The 23,469-nt window shown below is 36.9% G+C and overlaps 2 protein-coding genes across 7 annotated transcripts in view; one reads left to right on the top strand and one right to left on the bottom strand.

Moving 5' to 3' along the window:
- The window catches only part of nAChRbeta1 (nicotinic acetylcholine receptor beta1), a 20,907-nt gene extending 8,309 nt beyond the window's left edge, over window positions 1–12,598 (bottom strand). Inside the window, exon 1 of the mRNA XM_022830517.2 lies at window positions 10,648–12,598. Coding sequence (XP_022686252.2) covers window positions 10,648–10,795 — 148 coding nt within the window. The 5' untranslated portion in view covers window positions 10,796–12,598. The remainder of the gene's footprint in view (window positions 1–10,647) is intronic.
- Window positions 1–23,469, top strand: part of LOC111258901 (acetylcholine receptor subunit alpha-like 1) — a 71,240-nt gene that overhangs the window by 8,156 nt on the left and 39,615 nt on the right. Inside the window, exon 1 of one of the 6 annotated variants that reach the window (XM_022830465.2) lies at window positions 16,203–16,822. The exons of 3 other annotated variants lie outside the window; for them this stretch is intronic. In XM_022830465.2, coding sequence (XP_022686200.1) covers window positions 16,517–16,822 — 306 coding nt within the window. In that variant the 5' untranslated portion in view covers window positions 16,203–16,516. Of the gene's footprint in view, window positions 1–16,202; window positions 16,823–23,469 lie in introns of those variants that run through there. 2 more of the 6 variants (XM_086967616.1, XM_086967620.1) reach the window with 2 other exon arrangements.

Genomic DNA, 23,469 nt, shown 5'->3' with positions numbered 1-23,469 from the left:
ATATGAGATAAATATACGAAATCAATGGTACTGCGTAGTTTCAAAACTTTGGTGGAGACTTGGGCAACCTGTGATGGAGCCAACAATGTCCTGTCGGTGGTTTGGTGGCGATTTCTATTATATTATTGCTGAAAATGTTGCGAAGACTTTACTTAACAGTTTCAGAAGCTTTGTGAAGTCTTCAAAGATTGCAATGCGACAATTTTTAAATTAAATGGGTACATATGAATAGAATTGCTTTGAATTGATGATCCGAAACTATATCACCACAGTTTCAACGAATCATTTTAGATGATAAAATATGTTTTTTGTGCAGGATTAATTCTAGCTAATATACAGCTAATATAAAGCATTAGGATGTTTGTGTGAATATAAAACATAGTTTTTCGATGGAAATAGCAGGTAAAATAAAGATATGTCCTTTATCGTAGAATCTCTACCTTTTTATATAAGCGCTTAAAAGTACATAATTGAACAAAATGAATTAAATTATAAAAGATAATCCACTTTATACACTAACAACTAAAGACAGCGGTTGCCAAATTTATCAGCTATAGAATGGCTGGACATACATATAACCTATAAAAAAATTAAAGGATTAATATGTAGAGCTGCACCAGGTCAAACAAAACGCATCTATACCAGTTTTGTTCATCACTGATGTCAATTGAAAGTAACGATTTTGGTAAATTAGTTTTATATTATGGCAAAAACATGTCTATCATATTCGGTTTCCTTTGATAAATTCCCTAATGTTTGCTCGAAGTAATGCAAAAATAATTCTCAGAAGTTTGTTCTACAAATTTGCATGGAAGTTTTTAACACTTCTCCCGGGTGACGGGAAGGCAAAGATTTACCAGAATTTCATTCATTAGAAATAGAGTTAGGACGCCCCTGTTATAGATTTATTGGGCAGTTAAATTCGTTTCTCATTGTAATATTTTTTGTATCACCTTCTATTATGACATATAAAAATTGAGACTTTCCAACTATCAAGACACTTTCTTTGTAACTGTTTAAAGACCGTTGCCTCACCCTATGTAGTAGAGAACTACATCCATTTTCGTCATCTTTCGGTCGTATCAAACAATTCATCCGGAGAACAAAATTTGTAAATAAATGCGTACCAAAAGGTAGCTCAGTCAAACAAGCTCTCCGCAATTATAAGATGCCCCTACTTCTCTAGGTAAGGTCAAACCTTTTGAGAAATCAATAATCTGTGTTATGCGTATCTATCTTAAGTCAATCCATCAATCCACATGCTCTCCTGGTTCGTTGATGAGAGTGTGTATTTTCCATGACGTACCACATTGACTGGAACGAACGCGCAATTGGTTGAAGCGAGGTCCTAAGCGTACGCTGCTGTACACAGTATTCCCCATATTTTACCAAAGAATCAGATAAAAAATCTTTACTTATTAAAAGAGCGTGGAAAGCATCTGGAAGTAACTTGCACCATATGTCTACGAAGCCACTTATATGTGAGCGCAGAAATTATGGCGACCCCTTAATATAGTCAGGGAAGAGCAAAAACTTAACTAACTTCTGTTCTAAAAGGTACACTTGTAGTTGAGGGAAGAATAGAATTCGTTTATTACATTTTAATATAATAAAAATACAACACACTATTCACATTATCTGTCTTTTTTAGGTGTTCTAGCACATTTACCAGTACGCGCAGTTAATTTTAATCTTTACGGGTGACGCCTGCCAGAGTTCCATTTAAATGCTTCGTGGGACACTGCAAAGAAATTCATGAATATAATATTTGTCTGCACAAACACATTTAACCTGACATAGACGTCACAGTGTGATATTCCTAACTCATCTCATGTAGCCTAGATGTTACATCTTTAGGTTTCATGGTCCGCTTTAACGGCTCCGCTTGAACACAAATGAAGTGAAGCTCTACAAAGAGTGTTTCGAAATTGATAGCAAATCCTTTAATAAAGCTCGGCAAGTACGACTTTTTCCAGAGGGAACATAAGATGGGAACAGACCGTCAAATGGTAAGCATTGATTTAATGAAATGAGAAATTTTAAGCCAGTTTATCAAGATAAATTGTAGTAACTCAAGTTGACTTAACTAGAACCGTGCCCGACCAACTTATTTAGTCAATCTTCACGATACTGTTCGACCACTGGCCGACTTCTCAAAAATGTACGTGAATAAAGTGGCTGTTTGATCAAGAGACACAAAATAACATTATTTACGCAATCTGTGTGCATAAAAAGGTTACTTTAATAGTAAAGCGGGTAATTCCATCTGTAGAAGTGACTCTCTAGAACGCGGTGTATAAAAGACCATGGATAAAAACGAGTTTATCCAAACATATCCTAGTAGGATTGGATATTTGTTTTTGACTTTGATGAATAGTCATGGCAAAAGCTGGGAAATAAGGAAGCAGTTGAATTCCGATAGGAAGTACAGTCAATCGGCGTCATTGATTAGCAGTTTAACTCGTGGCATAATAGCTTGTGTATTTGCTTTAGGGCCAAGTAGAATACGTACGTAAATTGCAAATTTTACTGGCTCTTCTACAACTACTTAGGCTTCATTAACGAGATCTGTGCGAGGATTGATATTTTCATTTATATAGATCAGCCTTCGTTTAAGCCATGGTTAGCCCGACGAATTTTTTCGTATATTAGAGATGCTCAACGGTTCCATATCAATAGTTGCTATCTGCTTTCGCTTTTTGATGTAAGTAGTTTTCTGTTTACGTACGTATACAAGTCTTTTTAAAGAATGTGATTTCATCATGAACTGTCGAACAGTCGCACGTTTGAGACTTGGGGTGACACAATCAGTAACAGATTTCTTCATAAGAGAGTGACTGCCAAAAGTGTATACATAGCTCTTATTTTTGTTGCGATTAATTCGTTTTGTGCAGAATTAGGAATGTAGTGATTGGATTTAGGTCTGTAACACAAGCGCAGATGCTTACTTGTAGTTGCCAAGCTGTTTAAACTAAACCATGCTTTCAGTCCGAATGCGCAAGTTCGAAGTTCATAGGTCTATACTTCTTTTAAAAAAAAGACTACCTGAAGCATTCGACTATCGAGCCTGGGACACTAACATCGACATTGATTGGTAACAGTTAACAGATATAACCTTTCAAAAATTCTATCTTTTCACAAAAGGAAAAGTTAAAATTCATTAGTTGTTTAACCAAGTGAAATGTGTCGAAATGACAAATGTCGGATGCAAAATGCTTTTATGAAACATATTGATCCCGACAATCGACAGCACTGAGGATTTAAAGAGCTGAAGTCCGAACAATCTGATTTAGCCACATCATACCACCATTTTTTTCTAAAAGGGGCACAGGTATTACTAACGTCGGAAAACTCTTCGACGGATAGGTGTCATTGAGCCATAGGAGTTACAAAGGTAGCGCCAATCACATATGAATGTGCTCTGTGATGCAATCGTGCGCACAGTTATCGTACAAATGCATCTTCTTATTCTACCTGCTTTGTTAACGAAGAATAAGCGTTCTTCGGTCCTTAACATTCTTAACTAAATAATTGTAAACTAAATCTAAATGAACTGTCACCGAAACTAACCTATCTTTAGATATTTCCGCTATGTAAAACATTGTTGTTTTTCAAGCAATATTTGTGGCTAGTCCCAGTTATTAATGGGCATTGCCGCTTCCAAAAGGCCGTTGTTTACCAGCCGCGGGGAACACATGGTTTAATTCAGTTCATCACGAGTTTCTAATTAGAGCTAAAGAAGCGGTATCTCACGTAAAATTTTTAGCTTCAACGTTTTGGTATTCTACAAAGATGAAAATATAAAAGACAGCATTAACGCCCTAAATTTTTTTGTCGACACTTGTGAGAAATTCGCTCGAAAATTTCAGAACATACTTACGTCTCATTGTTATATAGAGAAACAGAAACGACCAATCGGCGTTTTACTAGCTTCATTTTGGAACATACGTCTTAGGCAAAGGAGCATGTATTGCATTTTTACTCAGCTCAGCGAAATCCATCGATTGATTAATTCCGTTACATTGGCCCCGTTTTAAATTTTCACTCTTCAGGTAGCACTTCCGACCTGAAATAATGAGTTCAGGTATAAAAGCCAGGAACGAATTTCAATTTAACTGCTCTCCATGGGCGCTAAGAAATACCCTCGTATATAGACCCCCAAAAACGTTTGGCCAAGTTTTTGAAAGATGCCACCAAAGTGTTGTCGAGCTCAGACCGTACAAGCTTCCCATAGACACTCGAAACGAACTCGTGCGAAAAGAGTCACGATCGAAAATGGACCTCATAGTCAAAAAGACGAATATCACCAGCGATCATATATACATAGGGACAATATAAAAGAAGAGACTAGACTAACCTATGCATACTTTACTGTTAGCATGACTGTTCTGATTCTCAAGTATTATAGCCAGCCTACTATAAACTTTTGCTGTTATGCAAAACACCAGTTAATCCGTTGCAATTCACCCAATCCACCTGTCGGGTCACTTTTCTTCCATTGTAATTGTCCGGTTATCGTAAATCCTCTTTCTTGTTCACTCGGTGTATTAATGTATCTCAATGACCTCTTCATTTATGTGCAGTTATTCTACTCGCCGGTTCCGCTAATTGGTTACATCAAACCTAAAGTTTTAATTTAGTACTGCTACAAAGCATTGCTTCAGAGGGTTCACTACCAGCACCAAACAATGCATACCTGCGAGCAACCGATTTTCCAAACTTTCTCAGGGGTCCCTAAGTCTTGTTGCTAAACACGTTACACGCAACTTAACTTACAGCTATTTTAAAGTTACCCTGCGCTACTAATCACGCCACCCTGTTGTACTGATTTTTTTCTTATTATATAGGAATTTTCCGTCGTTGACATTTTATCTACTTAATTTACCTTTACAGCATGTCTACTGGGTTGTCATTATCACCTCACTCTTTCAATGAAACGTTCATGTCATTTTAATACGTTCATGTTGTTTTCCCAGTTACAATAAATTGCTCTTTAATTGATTTTTTCTGGGATAATTTCCTAATAACTTGATCCTAATCCACTACTGTATATCTCATTGTAAAGCAAAAGGGTGTGGGTACCAAAAAATGAACGCACAGATTCTTAATTTTTAACTCGAGTTAAGGCGACTAAATAAAGCTCTTTTCCCATCAGATGAGGTTTTTACGAATTCCGTTTAAGACTGTGTAATTAAACAAAAAAGTTATTTAAATTTGCAGATAAAGCACAATGGATCCGAAATGATTTATTCTTAAAATATTTCTGACTATTTATGTTTAAACAAGTGACATGCTAAGAACAAAGCTTTCTCAAAGCGTTTGTAGTCAATCGGAGCACTGGCGTCCGCACATATAACGTATTTTTTTAGATAACTTCTGCCCCGTTACTTCACATTTAATACAAATTTCAACATTTACCTATAAAATGATGCCTAGGCACCGTATGCATTCTTTGAAAAAAAAGTCGACCAGGCTTTATTAGCTTCGAAATGATTCTCTGTAAGTGTCAGGTTACGTATTCATGGGCTTTCTCTTCTACACAGGCAGAATGAAGGCGATGGCCATCTGTTTCTTCTATGATGGGTGAAATCGGAGATCGAAAAGACCTAAATTTTTTAGCAAAGAAAGGGTGAATTTTCGTAAAAATGTTTCATAAATACCTTTGTGGGTTCAATTGTCACATTATGGTAATACAAGGGGAGGTAGTCTTATACATATAAAGAAAATAAGCTTGCAACTAATTAAAAAAGAAGGTTTACAACTGAATTATTTGCTATCATCAATTAAGGGCAAACAGGTTCGTATACAAAGATATATAAAATGAGAGTGAGGTAAATGACTGGTAAGTGGTGCAGAGCCCCTTATATAATACTTATCTGCAAGGCTTGTTGACTTGGTTTGATGGTATGCGGTTTGAGACTTTCTTGTTTTAATAGATGTATAGTTCTTAAAAGTAATTTTAAAACCAGAGAAATGTGCAATAGCTAGGCTACATGATATTAAATACGGGCAACAGTTTTACGGTGTTCGTGTGCGCTATTTTCAGCCAGAAGAGTCCTACAGCTCTTGGTTCGCAAAACGGTTAAACCATTATTATAGGGGTTATGAGGCACGCGCATTTGGTCTCATCCAAAATATGCGTCCTTCCAGCTGGCATTGGTAGTATTTTCCTTCCCTAGAAAACATCTTTCCCTTTCCGTTAGGCTTCCAACAAAGCCGTGTTTGTGCACCTCCTTTGTATCGTCCACGTGCATCCACCTTCAATGACCTTTAAACTTATGTATACATAAGACGTACAAACTTCTATGTAAACTGAGTTGATTTTTGCTATCAAACATTGGTTCTGTCGGTTCCCACATCCCGTTTCATGTAGTACTTACACAGAGCTACGCCTATGTTTATTTCATTTAATTTTTAACTTGCTAAATTAAAGCTACGCAAGAGCGCTATATATCCTTTTCTCAATCTGAGCCAGCTCTCTTTACAAATAACAATGCTTAACTTCGATTTGTAAGTGGCGCGAAAATTCGAAACCATGTGTGTTTACATTTCACTTTGTGCTAGGTTGGGCCAGCAGTGCCTAAAAGAAGTACCAGATCGTAACACGCGAAACATTTATCAAATAATGCGGAGCTTAAGTTTCAAGCAATATACCTGAATTATTAAACGTATTGACTATGTTGCAGTTGTTACTTGTTAATATAAAAACTGTTCGACGAAGCGAAATAACATAAACCAGCCTAGCATCAGCTTGTCAACAACATCAAACTCTGGACTATTATCAATTAGGAAACTCCTGAGCAATTAGGACTATAATTATTATATATATGCTATTATTGCAAAATAATACATACATTTTTATTTTTGGTATCAGCATAGAAATAACGGTACAAACAGTTGGGAAGCGTGCCGCCTCTGTTGCAAATGTAAGTTTACTTTTTCCATACCTTAATTCCTATTGTAAGCCTAATTTTAAGGCACCCCGCAAAACTACCATTTATAAAACTATAAGTCCATCTTTACCTTCTTCCCTGTGTTTTTAGAAAAAGGAGCAACTTCGGCGCGTTGGAGTAGTTATTGTTGGTTTGTGTATGCGTATTAACTAGCGTCGTTTCAAGAACGAAAAATGCCTAAACCGCTTCCAGATTCAAGCCATGACGGGGTTATGAATTTTCGAAGTTGGTCTGCGGAAACTTCGTCGAAATATAACAACATGTTGACATTTCACGTGATAGCTAGACAATAGCCCAACAAATTTAACCAAGGTAAATTACATTAGCAAGCTGAGTTCCAGACGCAAGCTTTAGATCTTTTTTCCATTGTGAAACAGTAATGTGCCTGATTCATCTAACGCGAAAAGAACAACCGATTTAACGACCATAACCAAAAAAGTTTCGCTTATAAAAATTTGGTGCAGGACCTTAGAAATGAACATTTTTTAAAAATACATAGTCCAAAAATATTACACTATCACTATGAGGTAGAACCAAAAACAACCTTATGCAAAGCTTAAATTGTAATATCATGTGGTGCCTTTAAGTCGTCGTAGCTTTCCGGTTTTCAGTACTGGCAGGAAAAATGTAACAATAATTTGAACTTTTTATGAGAAACATTTTGCTACAAAGAACTTCTAAACTCGTTTGCTTTATAACGCAGCTATATGTGTGAGTATTATATTTATCCCACGCGAAAAATGACGCCTGAGAACTGTAGAACACATGTATATATAGGCTTAAAAATCACTCGAAAATTCTTAAAAATTTTTCAATTGGGATCTATATATTAGAATATCTTGGTACACAGGTTCAAGCGCCATTCGTATATTTGTCGCCCATCTTTTGTCAAGCAGTGAACTTGTACTATGTATTAGTTTCAGCTTTGTAACATATCGTAGACCGTTTACCTACACTATTATTTGCACTTATAACTAGATCATGACCTAAGCATAAGCAACCTAAATCGCCCCTATGAATGTTCCACTGCCAAATGGTCATTGCCGAAGATTACATAGTGATCTAGCCTATTTCGTTTGATTTGACACTTTAATTTGGAAGTTAATTTGAAGGCTCTACTTCAATGAATATTCAATTCCAGCCACGCGAAAATCCAAGTTTCATTTTTGGGTTGTATTTTACTTGGTTCCTTGTATTTTAATTGGTTCACTAACATATATCTGAAAAATTCATGACATTGTAAAAAAAAAGTAATTGGGGACGAAAAATTGGCGATCATTAGCCTTGTTTATATTGTAACGTCGAGCAGAAGTTTAACAGTTGTAGGACACCGCATAATTTTTGAAAATTTGCAGTGGATGCAAAATTGACTTTGTTAGCATAGGCTTACCTTCGTAAGTGACAGGTAGACTTACTATTGTATATCTGAAGTTCTAATTTTTCTAATGTAAAGACAGTATTTTGCAGGATATTCTTGCATATAGTGCTTTCATTGCTGCTGATATTAATTGAAAATGATGAACAAAACCTTTTTATTATCTGGTTTTTATATGTGAGGTTAATGGATACATTTTTATGTTTCGTGGTTACCAATTTTACTTTGCTTAAGTTGTCATTTGTCAATGGCTAAAGGTTATACGCCGTCAAGTGAATGAATGGCCGAATATTATATACAAACTCGCTCTGCTTTTCCTCAAGGAAGCTATTTCCGCCGTTTTTCAACGCCGAGGTCAACGTAAAAAAAACAGCAAAAGTAAAACCAAAACCCAATCTCAACATTAAGAAGTAATTAAAGATAACAAATACAGGTACCATCGCTTACTTTTATCTTTGGTTTATTTTAATTTAATATCAGACGCGTAGTTCGTTATTCTTTAGCCACTTTTCAAACCTTTTATGTTTCTCTGATGCGTATCGCTGTTTTCCTTAAACATTAAATTTCAGTCGTTTTTGTTCATTTTATTAGTTTCGATTTATAATTATATAAATTTACAGTCTTTCAATATTGTATAGGATTTCACTTTATCAAAAGTCTATATTGTTGTAATTTAATGAAAGCTATGGACACTTCAAAAACAAAATACGCGATACAAAGTTCTAGCCCCAACAAGATAGTGCTATATATAACACTTAGTATCGCAATCAGCAAATGGCAAATTAAGAAAGGAAATCAGTAGTTACAGACCTCAGGAACCTCTGCATTAATCTCTGCGTTATTATTTTTGTTCTCCCTCAGAATGAACTTTTGTGTCTCCTGATGCAAGTTATATCCAAATCAGACGCATAGATAGAAGAAGCTGTTTATAGTACGCAAAACTGAATTTGGGTCAACATTTTGGACAAGGTAAAACTCTTATAATAGGACAGAAGTCTAAAACAAATTAAATAAAAGAGAACGATGCACAATAGGAATAATTTGTAAAACAGATTTGGTGCAAGTGCTGATAAATCATAGTGGAATTCGAATGCACTTATTTGAAAAAATTAGTTACTGCAAAATTGTTTTATAGACGTAATTTGCCTTGCTAAACTCTTTTTTCCGGAAAAACGTCGTTACAGAATCACACGTAAGTAAGGGATCCGGGATATTTTATTATTATTTAGATAATGGAATACAACACAGGTGACAATGCAGCGATTTCGATGTACAGAAACTATCAATGTAATTACCTACCAGCTATTAACCATTTTATTTGAGCAAGATGTGGTCTAAGGCCACATGAGTAGTGTCCTATTCTTTCTCCTCCACTGAAGCTGTGCGGGCCCTCGTTGGAGACGTGTTTTGAGAAGACGCGGGTGCATGTGTATGTTATCCTCACCCGTTGATAATAAAAAAAAAACGTGCTAGACAAGATAGTTACAACTCGGCAGCATATTATTTGCGACTTTCATTAAATTTTAAAAATATCAGTGTGGCTCCATCTTAAGGTGCGATTAGTTAACAATGAACTTGGTGCATACATCCAGTGGCTTCAATGCGCGGATCGTGCAAACTAATGACGAAGGGGACGAAAATAAATAACTTGTATTGCAAATGACATCCAGGTTTAGATAGTAGCAGGAAACACATTTGCATGGGAAAAAGTGTCGGCTTTGCGACTAATATGTGAGCAGATAGGCTTTGCAGATTCGTAAGAGGCGTGCTACTGCAGTCTACCCTGCACTGCTAAGAAAAGGAGAAGATAAACTTATTGATCTCCGGCCATAGCAGCCAAGCTGGGTAGGTAGAGGTTTCAGCTTCGTCCCTCAGTTGCTTCCACTAAATCGTGCCTCTCAGTGGTTCCTAGGGTATGATCACACTCAGCTTTTTTAGTCGGTAGCTACCCTTTCCATCTCCAGCTGAAGTCGAGATTTAGCCGATTACGAATGGGACGATCTGTCAGATACACTCACACTATACACTGAAGTACACTAAAATTATGTATTTTTGCAAATAATTAAATGAAATTATTATGTTACTTTTTAACCGCCCTGACGATTACGATGCATTTTGGCTTGGTCTTATAACAGATCCAATTTAAAAATGGATGTCCTTTATGGAACATGATTCAAGTGAACATCATCGCACATTATTAATTACCAAGGTTGGCTATAATATGTAATAGTAAAATAAAGTATGGATGAGTGCAAATAATATAGATTAAATTATAAATTATTAAAAGGATGTCCAAAGTTCCAGCGCGAACACACTTACCTGTATTCTGAGGCGAATGCAGGGTACACATAACAATGAGCAGTAGAGGAATGGACGCTTGGAACGATCGCTGACCGGCCAGCCTTGGCCCCGGCCATGCTAGGCCTGCAGAGAAAACAGTTGTTTGCGTACTCCGCATCCTCAACATCTGATTGTGAGACGCCCAACTGTAAAGTCGTCAGCCAATCGACGGGCAAAATTAAGAGAGCCTTTTAGCTCCTAATTTTAACACTGACTTCAAGCTCACCGCAAGTGCCACATGCTGACAAACTACCGAGCTAGAACGGACGATCTGGAAAATGTCGTCGATTGGATAAAGTTGGGCGATTTATTCCTAGCAGAAAAACAACACGCCGATTTGCTCGTGCCGGCGGAACGTGCTGGCCTGTTGTGGGTGAATCTGGCTCAGGCGTTCACTGAACGCGTAGAGTCGGACAAAAGGGCAGCCTTGCAGCTCACAAGTATGAAGCACGGGTACACGACGAAACGTACTACCATTTGCGATCAGGATGAACCTCAAACCGAAGCGCAAATCAGTAGTTACAATATAAACAGCAGTGCGAATTGGAGCAGCCAATTTCAGTACAGTAGAAGTACCTCTAATCGAACGCGAGTGCTGCTTAATGGCTTGCCTAGCCGCGCTTGTCACAAACATATTCCACGCCAAACGCATTATTATTATTATCCCACCGCGTTTATTAAATGGATCTTTTCACTGTGTCCATCACTGTTTTTTGCTTCACAAGTTCTATATCTGGGCTACCGGTTTGCGGATACCATTTGCTTATGACAATATCTCAAGTATAACACGTTGTTCTTTCTCTGTATAAGTTTTCACACCAATATCGGAAGAGTTTTATGCCACATTATGCATAACTTCATACTCTAGAATAGTGGCGCGCCCGTGGTTTTTCACCTAAAATTCGCTGTTGATTCGAGTTCGATCTAGCACTCCTAAACAATTACTAAGGGAAGTAGAATCCATGAACGATGAAAGTCATCTATGGCCATGCGGCATTTCCATTAAAGATCAAAAAGGATAGTACACGCTTTTTCACTAGGTTGTTCCGAAATTTTTAATATTGGGTGTTTTCTTCTGGTGTATGCTCACTTCCTAGTGAGTTCAGGCAATGTCCGATAACCCGGTCCAGGTTGTGTTTTCCACCACCACGGCAGTCCCCGAGCTGGGTGCACTGGGCGCACACCCCGCCCGTTCTGGATCGTTTCCACATGCCAGAATTGAACCAACTAAGTCAGTGCTTATGAAAGATCGTGCCATTTTTCCAACATTATTGATTTTCTAAACCTACATGAGTGTTTAAACGACAGATGCCCTTAAATTGTATATCAAAGAGTGCGGTGTGGGGCACTATCAGTAACGGACGGTCTTACTTTAAGACAATACGTTGATAATGCACAATGCACGGTTTTTCAATGCATCTGACGTACGTAGAGCGACAAAGAGCAGCGCTCAGGCACCTTACATCTTAGACAACTAAGCGCTCCGATATTTTTCGCCTGGTGCGACAGACGCAGAGTAAGGACCGGGGCGCGGCCAAAAGCAGGACCTTGCTGTGTTCACCGCTACTACATTTCCTGGGCCTGAGTTTCTCCGTAGCACTCGCTAGGCTGCTTACTTTGCCGCTGCGGTCTGTCTGGCCCCCCTAACTTGACACTTTAGATCACGGAGACCAATGTTAGACAGCGTTCGGTCTCCTCGTACAATGACACCACACTTAACACAATGCCAGATATCAAGCACTTTGTGGATTTGGGTTAAAAAGGGCTACGAGGAGTCACCATTGAAAGACTGAGAACCGTGAGGAGCGAGTCCCTCAAGGAAGAAGCGCGAGGCTTGGGATGAGCACACCCGCCATCCCGCGCATGCTCTCAGCGCACCACTCCTATGTCCACACATGCCAGGCGCCACTCCATCAGCTCCCGGGCTTCCTCATAAAGCCACAAGGGGGCTCTGCTCTCGTTGGCCCTCTGCATCCGTTGCCGTTCGCAAACTCGGTTACACATTGCTTGACACCTACTAACCATCGGTTAGCAAGGCTATCAGTGCATTCTATGATTTAACGGTAACCTTGTTTTAAGCTTCCTTGTTCTAAGGAGTTCATCATTGTAAATATGAATATGACACGAACCAAGATTTCCGTATGAAACAGTCTCCTTCGTGTCGCTTTCCATAGCCTTTTAGCCGTGAGAAAGCCAAGCAAAGACAATGTAGGAATGCTAAAGTAGATCAGCCAACGTAGCCGATGAAACAAAGGTCCAAAATAAAGACATACAAAGTCTTAGTTAGCTTGAATAAACATACTATAACCCATAGAGGACTCAACTAGCAAGGTAAAAACAAGGAAGTTTTAAGGGAAACTGTAACTCAAACATACTTCTGATATAGGTTAACTACTTAGGCATTGGTAGCGGTTTGCAGACAACCAATTTTATTCATTGAATTATATATTCACTTGAGATTTTTTCTCTAAAAAATCTGCTCTAGCTACAAATTCCATTCCGGAAGAATATTATTATCGAGCGCATGAAGTACGATATATTGTGTAATTGTAGATGTTATGCTACTTCCACCACCTGTCTTTAAGGTCATTAGATTATTTTCTTGCACTCTTCTGCTTTATTTTGGCCGTACAAGAAAAAAAATAGTGTATTCTAAGCCTATGAAATAAAATGCTATGCTTAATAAGCATACTGTTTCCTTTGTCAAAAGAACTAGATGAATATCTTAGATGCACATCCTTAGTATGCGAAGACAGGCCGGACATGTGCAAGTTAAGTTAGACATTAACTGAATGTGTATATGGTATTTGACTAGAGCAACGAATGACAGAAAAAGCCCGTTGTCTTTAGTTGCCGAATGATTATTGTTTTCAGTGGCTACCCAGTAAACAGATAGGAATATCTAGAATTTTGTTATCAAACGTGAGCCGAACCCGCCATCTTTGCGATTCACTGAATTGGTAGTGGGGTCATCCTAGACGTACACGGGTGAATAACTCTCAAGTAAATAGACTAAAAGTTATTGTCATTTAAATATATATGCAAATAATTGTTTGTAGATCTCTTAGCCTTTACAATAGTACCGTTTCAGTATTGATTATCCAGGGTCATATACATAATTTTAAATGGTACAGACCACTTCGTTATCGGTAACTATGACTAATTTATGTACCCTGCCTTTTAATTAAACACTGTATATATTTTTTATAGGCAGCAAAAGCAGTCAAACAAAAACAAATAACAATTTTTAACATAGCATAATGGTCGGAACGAGGTGCATTGCTTCAATTCCAAGATGGTATTATTGAATTTTGTAAACCTCTTTCAATCAGTAGCCTTAGCCATGGAGTTCATTCCATACACGGCAAAAATAATCCGTGCTACAGCGGCAGATTGACAAAAGGCAAAACATATTAAATTGTAGATAATCTATTTTTTTTCACCTGTAACATCCACCTTTAGAGCATGAACTCGACATAAAATTTTGTTCTCTACAATGAAAATATACTTTTAAAACGAGAGAACACGTTCAAATGGTATATAGAACAATGTAAAGCTAAACGAAAAAAACGAATCATAAAAACACACAGATATTACATACATCTGCATTTAATCGCAGTTATCACACTATTTTCAGAGCTCACTCAGTTCAGGTATTGGGAATTCCTGTCACTCCTCCTGTAGATTTCGATTCATATGTTGCCAAAGTGGGGAAAGTAGCAGTCTTCATATTGGATGCTGCATTGGGTTGCTTCGTTGTCAAGAAATCTAACTTATATATTACATTTCCTCGTAGTTTCTGAACATATGAGCTGGTGATATATATGACACCTTTACTTGAACACAACATTACCACACTTGATAAATTCCGTCATAGATTTTAACGTAGGATCAGTGCCAGGTGTAGAGAAAGTACGTGAGTACCTATTTATTACCTGCCACAAGTGTATTAGTTGAAGGATTTTGCAGACAATTACATTAAAAATGTCAAAGTGTAGTTAGTTTGCCTACGTTTCTTTTGGCGTAATTTGGACGTAATTTTTCACTTCGAATTGGTTTCTGATAATAATTGAAACAAGCAAATATACTTGTCGAAAACAAATGTAGTTCCCGCATGAACGTGACTATCAAGTTTCTACATGAATATCAATCAGACCTATGCTCACTTTAATTAATATGCTTCTTTATACAGTCACATCTGACGTGTAGTGTATGTATAGACCACAGGGTTGCAGTTCTAAAATAAACCGGAACTCGATGAATCATAGAAGTGCATTAAAAAGTGTTTTAAGAAACAGAAAGTATGATATATAGTATAAGAAAGTTATTTTCTGTTGCTCCATCAATGTTCATACCTTCATTCAGCGGCATGATAATGTTCAATACATAACCGATAATGTCTCTGACGTTGTTCTGTTATTGATAATAAATGTTTAAAATTTTAACAAACACCATATATATAGTTATATAACTCGAATTTTTCAATAAATTGAAAAGACTATTAAACAGTAGCTAAAATCATTCTATTCCACGCTTTACGATAATATGGAAATTATTCTTAATTAGGTAATCCACAGAAAAGATTTTACTCAGTCTGCTTATTGAAGTCGGGGATGTACTTGGCCGTTAAACCATCGTAGTACACATTTTTTACCTTTTGCGGAAAACAATAGTATAGTATTTTAACAAATCTCTACATTAAGAGCTCCATCAAGTATCATGAAGTGCGGGTCGAATTCCCAGAAATGTCAACACTAGCACAGACAGCATTGTCCATGCGTTTATAGAAAGTTTACACTCGTTTCATTCGTGCAGCTAAATAATAAATCGGCGTTCAGTTAGTAAAATCAGTCTTCTGAAAAGGTTAGTAACTGAAAATAAATAATAATATTATTTAAATTCAATAAGTAGTGCCTTTGCTACTTACTAGTGGTGCAATATTGTCTGAAGTGGGATAAACGCATGACCCTCAACCATACTAATTACTCCAAGGTAACTTACTTTCTTTATATAATTAAAGTGTAGTTTAAAGAACTGCCGTACCTTCTGACCCATGATCGAATAGGGTTGAGTAAATGAAATTTGCCATTGAAGCTGAAAACCACCGTTGTAAACCGGGCAAGCTTGACTATGAAAGTTCACTGTGTTAAAAAGTTAATAATAAGCAGCTTCGCAAGAATCTACGGTAAATTACAAGGCTAAATATGCGGAGTAATTTTTTCAGAAGATAAATACATTCTAATAATCGTTATTTTTTATGTCTGATACTTTTGTCATATACATAACAGTTAATTTACTTATCTTTTACATCGGCTTCAATAGTAAGCCTCCAGTGATCCCTTTTCAGACTGTTTTCTTTCAAATTTGTTCGGTTTTATTAGAATGGCTTTCACATTTTAAATAAATTTTAAAAATAAAAGTGACGACCTTAGGAACGGATTTTGCCTGTGCCGAATATTTGAAACAGAGTTCTCTTAGCAGAGGCAGTCGTTCTGAATGCTTTCACAGGTGGCGCTGTTGTCATGCTTATTCAGCCAGGGACCGAAGCCCTCCCGTTACTAGGAAACGAGACCTTGTTCTCCTTATCCCCCAATATAACTCCAGAAATAGTCGAACGTGCCGTATATCCAGGAGGGCCGTGGACAGAAAGAATAACTACGTTTGGTTTTATCGAAAGCCATATTTCCAATGGAGCGACGATAAGCGGCTAGCATGTTCCGATAGAGTGTTATCGCTTTTTAGCGATTGGGACTATCTTTCGATGCACAGGAGTAGTTAGTTAAAAGCGTGGTATCGGTCAACATCAGACCACGACAATCAGTGACTAGCATCGGCTGCGGCTTCAATCATGCAGACACGGCGGCGTTTGAGTGCTAACTGTGTTGCAGTAGCTAAGATTCGACGTAATAAGGTTTTTGAACTTCGATCACAGAAGTGTTATCGTCATCAAAAGGTTTCGTTACTTTCCGTCGTCGTGCTGCTCGTTTTGTCAACACTGTGCTTTTTCTTTCGGACCACGGTAGCCAACCCTGATGCGAAACGACTGTATGATGACCTGATGAGTTCTTACAACCGACTTATTCGGCCTGTAGGCAATAACTCCGACAGGCTCACTGTCAAAATGGGACTAAAACTGTCTCAACTCATTGACGTGGTACGTATTGGTAGCTATTTTTATATTTTTTGCCATTTATGTAATATGCTTACCCTAAAGAAGACGCCAGGTACGGACTATAGTTGGCACTTTATTGTAATGTGTACTTATGAAAGGCTGACTTTAAATAAATAACATTGCACATATTTACTTTCAATATGCACCCACACCTATATTAATTTACAGATAGATTAAACGTTGGCCATTATATACTAATACCAAGGCGACGATGAAGGCATATTATCTTGGTGACCTATAAGACAGCCAAGCTGAATTTGTTAGTTATATCATTAACTTACTGTAATAAGTTAATCATCACTTTGTCAGTGTTCCGAAGGCCAAACAGTACACTTGCGTTATGCACAGGAATGACAACGTTTAAGTGCAAAATACACTTTGCTAGCTGGATAATTTTGCCACATATTGCTAACTGCTATAATTGCTTTAGCGTAATCTCGAAACGCTCTGCTTGAGAGGTCTCATGAACATATGTAAATGCACTATCAAATATAACCGATTAAAAAAAGATCCGAGTTTTCTGTTTGAGGCAATTGGCGGTTGTCACAGAAACGTTGGTTGTAAAATACATAAAACAGATAAAAAGAACAACCGCTAGAACAGGCACCTTGTTTTTATCTATAGAATTTTACCATAAAGCCTGCTTTCCAATGACTCGTAAAATAGAGAGGATAATTCAATCGAATTTTGCGGCAGCTTGGCATAGATTTTATGACGGTCTCTGAGCAAGGAAGTTCTGTTTCGAGCTTAAAGGTGAACTGTGTATCAAACAATATAGACACCTATCACGCTCTACAATATCATCTAAAGGGCATTAAGCGCATATTCAAGGTGGTTAATTTTATGCAATTTGCAACCGTGAGTAAACTGGTATATATAAACGCAGACTGATTGCTCATCGTTATTTTTCTTAGGTCTAAAAAAATTTAGCAGTAAACCAGTGGATTATCTGTTGGCGAGCTAGCTTTGAATTGTTGTACTTTTCGTTTTGTTTTAATTCTTTGAAACCTCTACTTTCTAGTGTCAAATCGTCTTTTTGATTTGCTCAACATATCAACTTATTTCGTCGACAGAGTACTTAATTATAAACACGACATATTTACCTAAGTTTATCTAATATTGTTATTATTCGGGTTTTCTAGATGTATTGCTTTTGTTAGGATCTTAGGGATATTCAAATTATGTTGAAGCAAAACAACTCTTACTACATGATTAAAAAAGGTATCTGAAATATTTTTAACGTAAGTGTACAATACAACAAGAATGATTACTCGTATAAATAATAATCACATTATAAGATCACAAGCTTAAAAAGATTTGAAATATGCCAGGCATTCATTTACCGTTCAATACGGACCACTTATTCAGCTAAAATACTCCATGAATTGCTTGCATGCACATTAAAAAAAGGCGATGTCATTTTAGTTCATCTTTAAGTGGATCCTTTAATAGAGATATCTCGTAAGATAATTATCTTCGCCCAAGTATTAACAAACCTTTCTCTCTCTCTTCTACAATTATTATTATTGTGTAAATAGCACAAAATTTTACACACGTTTAAACTTCGAAGAGACAATTTTTACATTCAGGACCTAACAACAGCCAACAAATATGGTAATAATTTATGACAGAAGCATATTCTTATTGCTCATTATTGACGATCAACGGATGAGTACGAAAGAACAGTGCTCAAGCTGCGGATAAAGTAGGAACGTCTATTCAGAAATTAACAAGATCAAATAATACCAAAGCACATCACCCTACGGTAGTAAAATAGAATAAGATGCCCACAACGCGTAAACAAACGATTCTTAGATAATTTCTAAATCATATCCATCCTATGACTGCCTACAGTGCGTACCACCATTTCTATTAAGCGAAACTGATTGGCGTTATGAACTATGAACCACGTAGAACAAAAACAATGTCACTGCGGTACTACGCAGATTAAATCATGTGTTCTGAAGGTTTAATCATCTATCCAGGGCAAATCACCTGTTTGAACAATACTTGGTGGATGTAACTATGAAAATCAAATGTGCAAACTTACCATTTAATCAAAATCTCTACGAACACTACGAAACACTCTATGAGCAATCACACATACAGGGATTCAGTGATGCTACAAACAACAAGAAATGAGAAGCATTTTTCAAAAAAGTACACCAACATAGCTAATTCGAAACAACACAGAACAAGCAAAATTAGCAGCATTCGCGGCTTCTTGGAACGGCGACAAATCCGTGAAAATTTTACTTTCCGTCAGTGCTTCCAAATTATATGCCTGGGCCAATACTAATGGGGTAAAAAAGGAGAATGGCCTAGAAGTTTCGGATTTCCCCATTCACCATAAAAACAATTTACTCTCACTTATCTACGCGGCAAATCCACGTTGGGGAAAATCTACTACTTGAGACTTCTACTTTATCATATTGGACGACCTACATTTTTTATTCGTTGAAAACGCATGAAATAGTTTCTCTCACTAAAGTTTAAGGAGCTTGTATGCACAAAACGAGCTAGTGACAGAAGCTTATGGAGGATGCGGAGCAAACCCAGCTGCCGCAGGAAATTCCAGATCTTTTTGTGACTGTGTTAATAACGGGAGAAGTCACAAAGCTCTAAAGCATGTGGAACACTCCAAATAACGCGTTGGCTCAGGATTATACTCATAAGGACCGACTGTTGAAACAATATGATTCTTCCTATCGGTGACATGCGTCATGAAAAAGCCTTTATATACCTTCAACTTAAGGGACTAGTACGAAATTAGAAGACTTCAATCTGTCAGCCTCAGAATATCAATACCAGGATAATGAAAACTAACAGGAATTTCGGTACAATATTGTGAAACAGACTGAAATATCTATAAACTACTTGTAAATGACTAAAAAAGACAATTCCACAATGAGGTTGATAATCGCAAAGACAATGGTTCAATAATTTTTGGCGACATTTCAAGAGGAACAAGTAAAACCAAAAATATCGTCATTTTGGACGAGTTGCTATAGTTTTATCTAAAGGAAATCAGCAACAAGAGATGAAATCGGTTAAATCAATACTTTTTTCACTGGGTGCTTTTTTTAATCATATGAAGCGTAATTTGGGCACGTTACTGTTTTTTGCAGCTTCTGCATTTTTTTGTCTTGTTTACAGGAGTTTGTGACGGTGTGTTCATCAGACGGCTATATTTTGGTTGGATTTTTGTCGAAAAATGTAGAGGCAAAATAGTAGCCGGTTGTTTAAATGGAGGTCTAAGTAGGAGGGAGGGTCTCCCGTGATACTGATCAAAGGTTCTCACTGAGTTTAATCAAAATGCAGTGTATATTCCTGTACCTAACATGGGTAATTTGTCGTAAAAATCGTCAAAAACCTCACGTGTCGCTCACGTGACACTAAAATGAAAATGCGTCTCGAGCCACTTTTGACTGCTCTTTTGAGAAAATTCTTGAGAATTATCAATTGGTAAGCCGTATCGGTTGCTATGGCAAATACTTCTGGGGAACAATTTTTTTCCGAAAAAACTGTCTAAAAGGTTTTCAGAAAGGAACATCAAAATATTGAAAACATCCTTTCTACGCAATCTACCATTTTGCTGTATATCTCGGCGGATTAAGTGAAAACGCAATACATCCCCCTATAGTTAAAATAGATATTTTGGCTCGAAAATAAATGGTAATAAACTAAAAAAATAAATTTCGTAATGTTTCGCGTTAATGAAAATAAGGTTAGAATTTTTCACATGGAGCTGTATGTAAAGAGATACTCTATGGTACCAACGGAAAGTTTTCGATGGGCCGAATTAAATGTGATTATATTTTCAATACCTAAATCTTAATTTTCGCGTTGAAAATACAATTTGGATGGTGAAAACAAAGTATTGTACATAAAAAGAGTTGCTCATGGCTCCAGTCGGTCAATCGATAACGCGAACGATAGATGCATTTATACATAAAATTGATATTTTAAAAATAGGTCGGCGTAAAATAGGTCGAAAAATGGAAGGCTAAAAGTTTTTCGAAAAACATCGAGAAATTATATAAATGGAAAGATTACAATAAAAGTAATAAGATTACGATGCTATAGTAGTCTTATTACTTATGTTGCTGTAATTTTATTACCCCTTTCTTTTTGCAATTAATAGGAGAACTAAAATACCTATAAAAACCATATGGTCTGCGCTAGGTAAATGTACAGAGTTAATTTTATACGGACAAACTTTTATGTATTTATACTGAAAATCCTGAAGTCTAACTCAGCTGCTTCTTCAAGCAGTAAAATAGATGCAGGGCGTTAAGGGACTTATCGAAATAAAATGACGAGGTTACTGGAACATTTATTCTACCACGGCAACCAATTGTGGAAGAGAGTTATAGAATAACTGCGTCAGATTACTGGACGCAGAATAAGACTCAATCAAGAAAATTTTCTGTGACCAAATGATGCAACAGGATAACAGAATTAATACTCCAGGGTCTCAGGAGAGGTACAACCGGACGGCTACAAAGGTTCTGCACTGCAATCGAGCACTAATTAATGTTATGGGTTGCGCGTGCCTAGATCAAATGCTAGAATAGGCAGAAAACTGCAACGTGCCAGCAAGAGTATTGGAACATTCCACGACGAGTTACGTGGAACAGCGTAACTGCGACAAAATAAATATCGCTAATAGATTTAGTTGACCAGAGGAATAGAGTTACTGCCACAGGTTAACACAACTGATACTGCAAGATTTCGGAAAAACTGGAGCTGGATGTTGTAGGTCTGTAATTGAATTATAGACTAGAGGTAATGTAGATGAAATTTTTTGATGTGAAATACCTGCTGGTGTATATTATAGCTTACGTTAGCCAGTTATAAGACTAACTAATCGGGTTAATTTTATTAATAGGAAAACAGGCGCGGAACGAAGAAAACCCTGAAACTAAGTGAACCAAACTACTTCTACGCCTTAGCATTAAGTAAATAGAGTGGAGTTAGTATATTAATGTCTGATACATTCCATTTTTAACTGCTGTAACACAGGCGGCTATCTGGCGACCTGTAGTGTGTTTTCCGCTATATTCTACTTAAAATATTCAGCGTATAAAAAAATATATCTAATTATTTTGTTCTATGTAACTTTTGAAAGCAATGGTATCTTTTGATAACGATTTCCGATTTTATTTTACAACCTAACGCACAGAAAATAATCTATGAAGAAAGCATTAAGTAGCAAGACAGTGCTGTTTGGACGAACATAATAATTACTATCTTTTTTGAGGGAATTTCAATAGTTGAGGTTTGAACAGTTGGAAATCGGCTAATTGTTCAAGGTAACTTCATGTGCCTTTATGGTATGGTGATCTAATTTTGCTTGCAAATTTAAGATAGACCTTTCAAGTATAAAAATTGCCGTTTGGTTTTAAGCAATATTGCATATGCAATCTATCGATATTTCTAAAGGGTTGTATCCAACACGACCTTCTGAATTGCTTTCTATCCTTACATAGTTTGCACAAAAAGTATACGGTATGCTCATATATATATATATATATATGAAGGTAGAAAAGTCCGACCGATATTACTCTGCATCTTAATCTCAATTACTAAGCTTTATATATATATATATATATATATATATATATATATATATGAGCATACCGTATACTTTTTGTGCAAAATATGTATATATACTTATATATAAAGCTTAGTAATTGAGATTAAGATGCAGAGTAATATCGGTCGGACTTTTCTATCTTCATACATGATACCTTGTTTTTTCATATAATAGGAGTGTCAATACCTACAAACATTTTTATTCACTATAGCCCCAATTCGCTTACTTACTTAAACCGCTCATGGGCTCGTTTCAATATTCGCTTTGCAATTCTATAGATGCCTTTTTAGTAGCACAAACTAATTAGTCGATGTTGTCATGTCAAGACTTCTCATTGGCGTTTTGTTCAGTGCGAAAACATTGGATACGAACTAATTTCTGCTCAAATGCTGAAAATAGTGCACAGTTCTCTGCCAGGATGTTTTCTATCTTGTTTCAGAAAAAAATTTCTTCTTTTTCTCTTCAAAAATACTAAACAAACGCACGCTCGCAATGACAAAGGTTCTGGAAAAGGTTGACTTACTATAAATGCCCTACGCTCACATATCATGTATTAAATTCGAATGATAGGATCACACATAACGACCCAACGGGCTCAAAGTTTTCGGACAAGTACACCAAAACTAAGTTCTGAGGAGAAAATTCTAGCGCGCTTTAAGTGCATTTACTTCACCCCTTATGCAAAGCTGGGCTGCGAGTATAAGAGTGACCAAAGCTCAGCAAAAAAAGCGGAAGAGGACTAAATTAGCCGCAAAATAAAACTTTTTTTCGACCCCGACGAAAGTAAGAGAGCTACTGAAAAAGTGCCCATCTGTACAACGAATCTCGTGAACGTAACTAGCGGATAGGCCGCGCCGTGAGAAGCACACAAAAGTGATGGCCATCATAATAGAGTAAACAGAATGGAAATTCTTAAATTATTTTCAAATTTTTTAGGTTTTTGGCATAATGGGAACTAACCAAAATCTGTCACGGATAATCGCGGGCACAGTCATTTAAAAAAGCACCGGGTAGCCTCTTTTCAAGCCCT

The sequence above is a fragment of the Varroa jacobsoni genome, unplaced genomic scaffold, assembly GCF_002532875.2.
Source record: "Varroa jacobsoni isolate VJ856 unplaced genomic scaffold, vjacob_1.0 scaffold_25, whole genome shotgun sequence".
Taxonomy (NCBI): domain Eukaryota; kingdom Metazoa; phylum Arthropoda; class Arachnida; order Mesostigmata; family Varroidae; genus Varroa; species Varroa jacobsoni.
The sequence above is the reverse complement of the archived record's forward strand: the minus strand, read 5'-3'. Positions and strand labels throughout refer to the sequence as shown.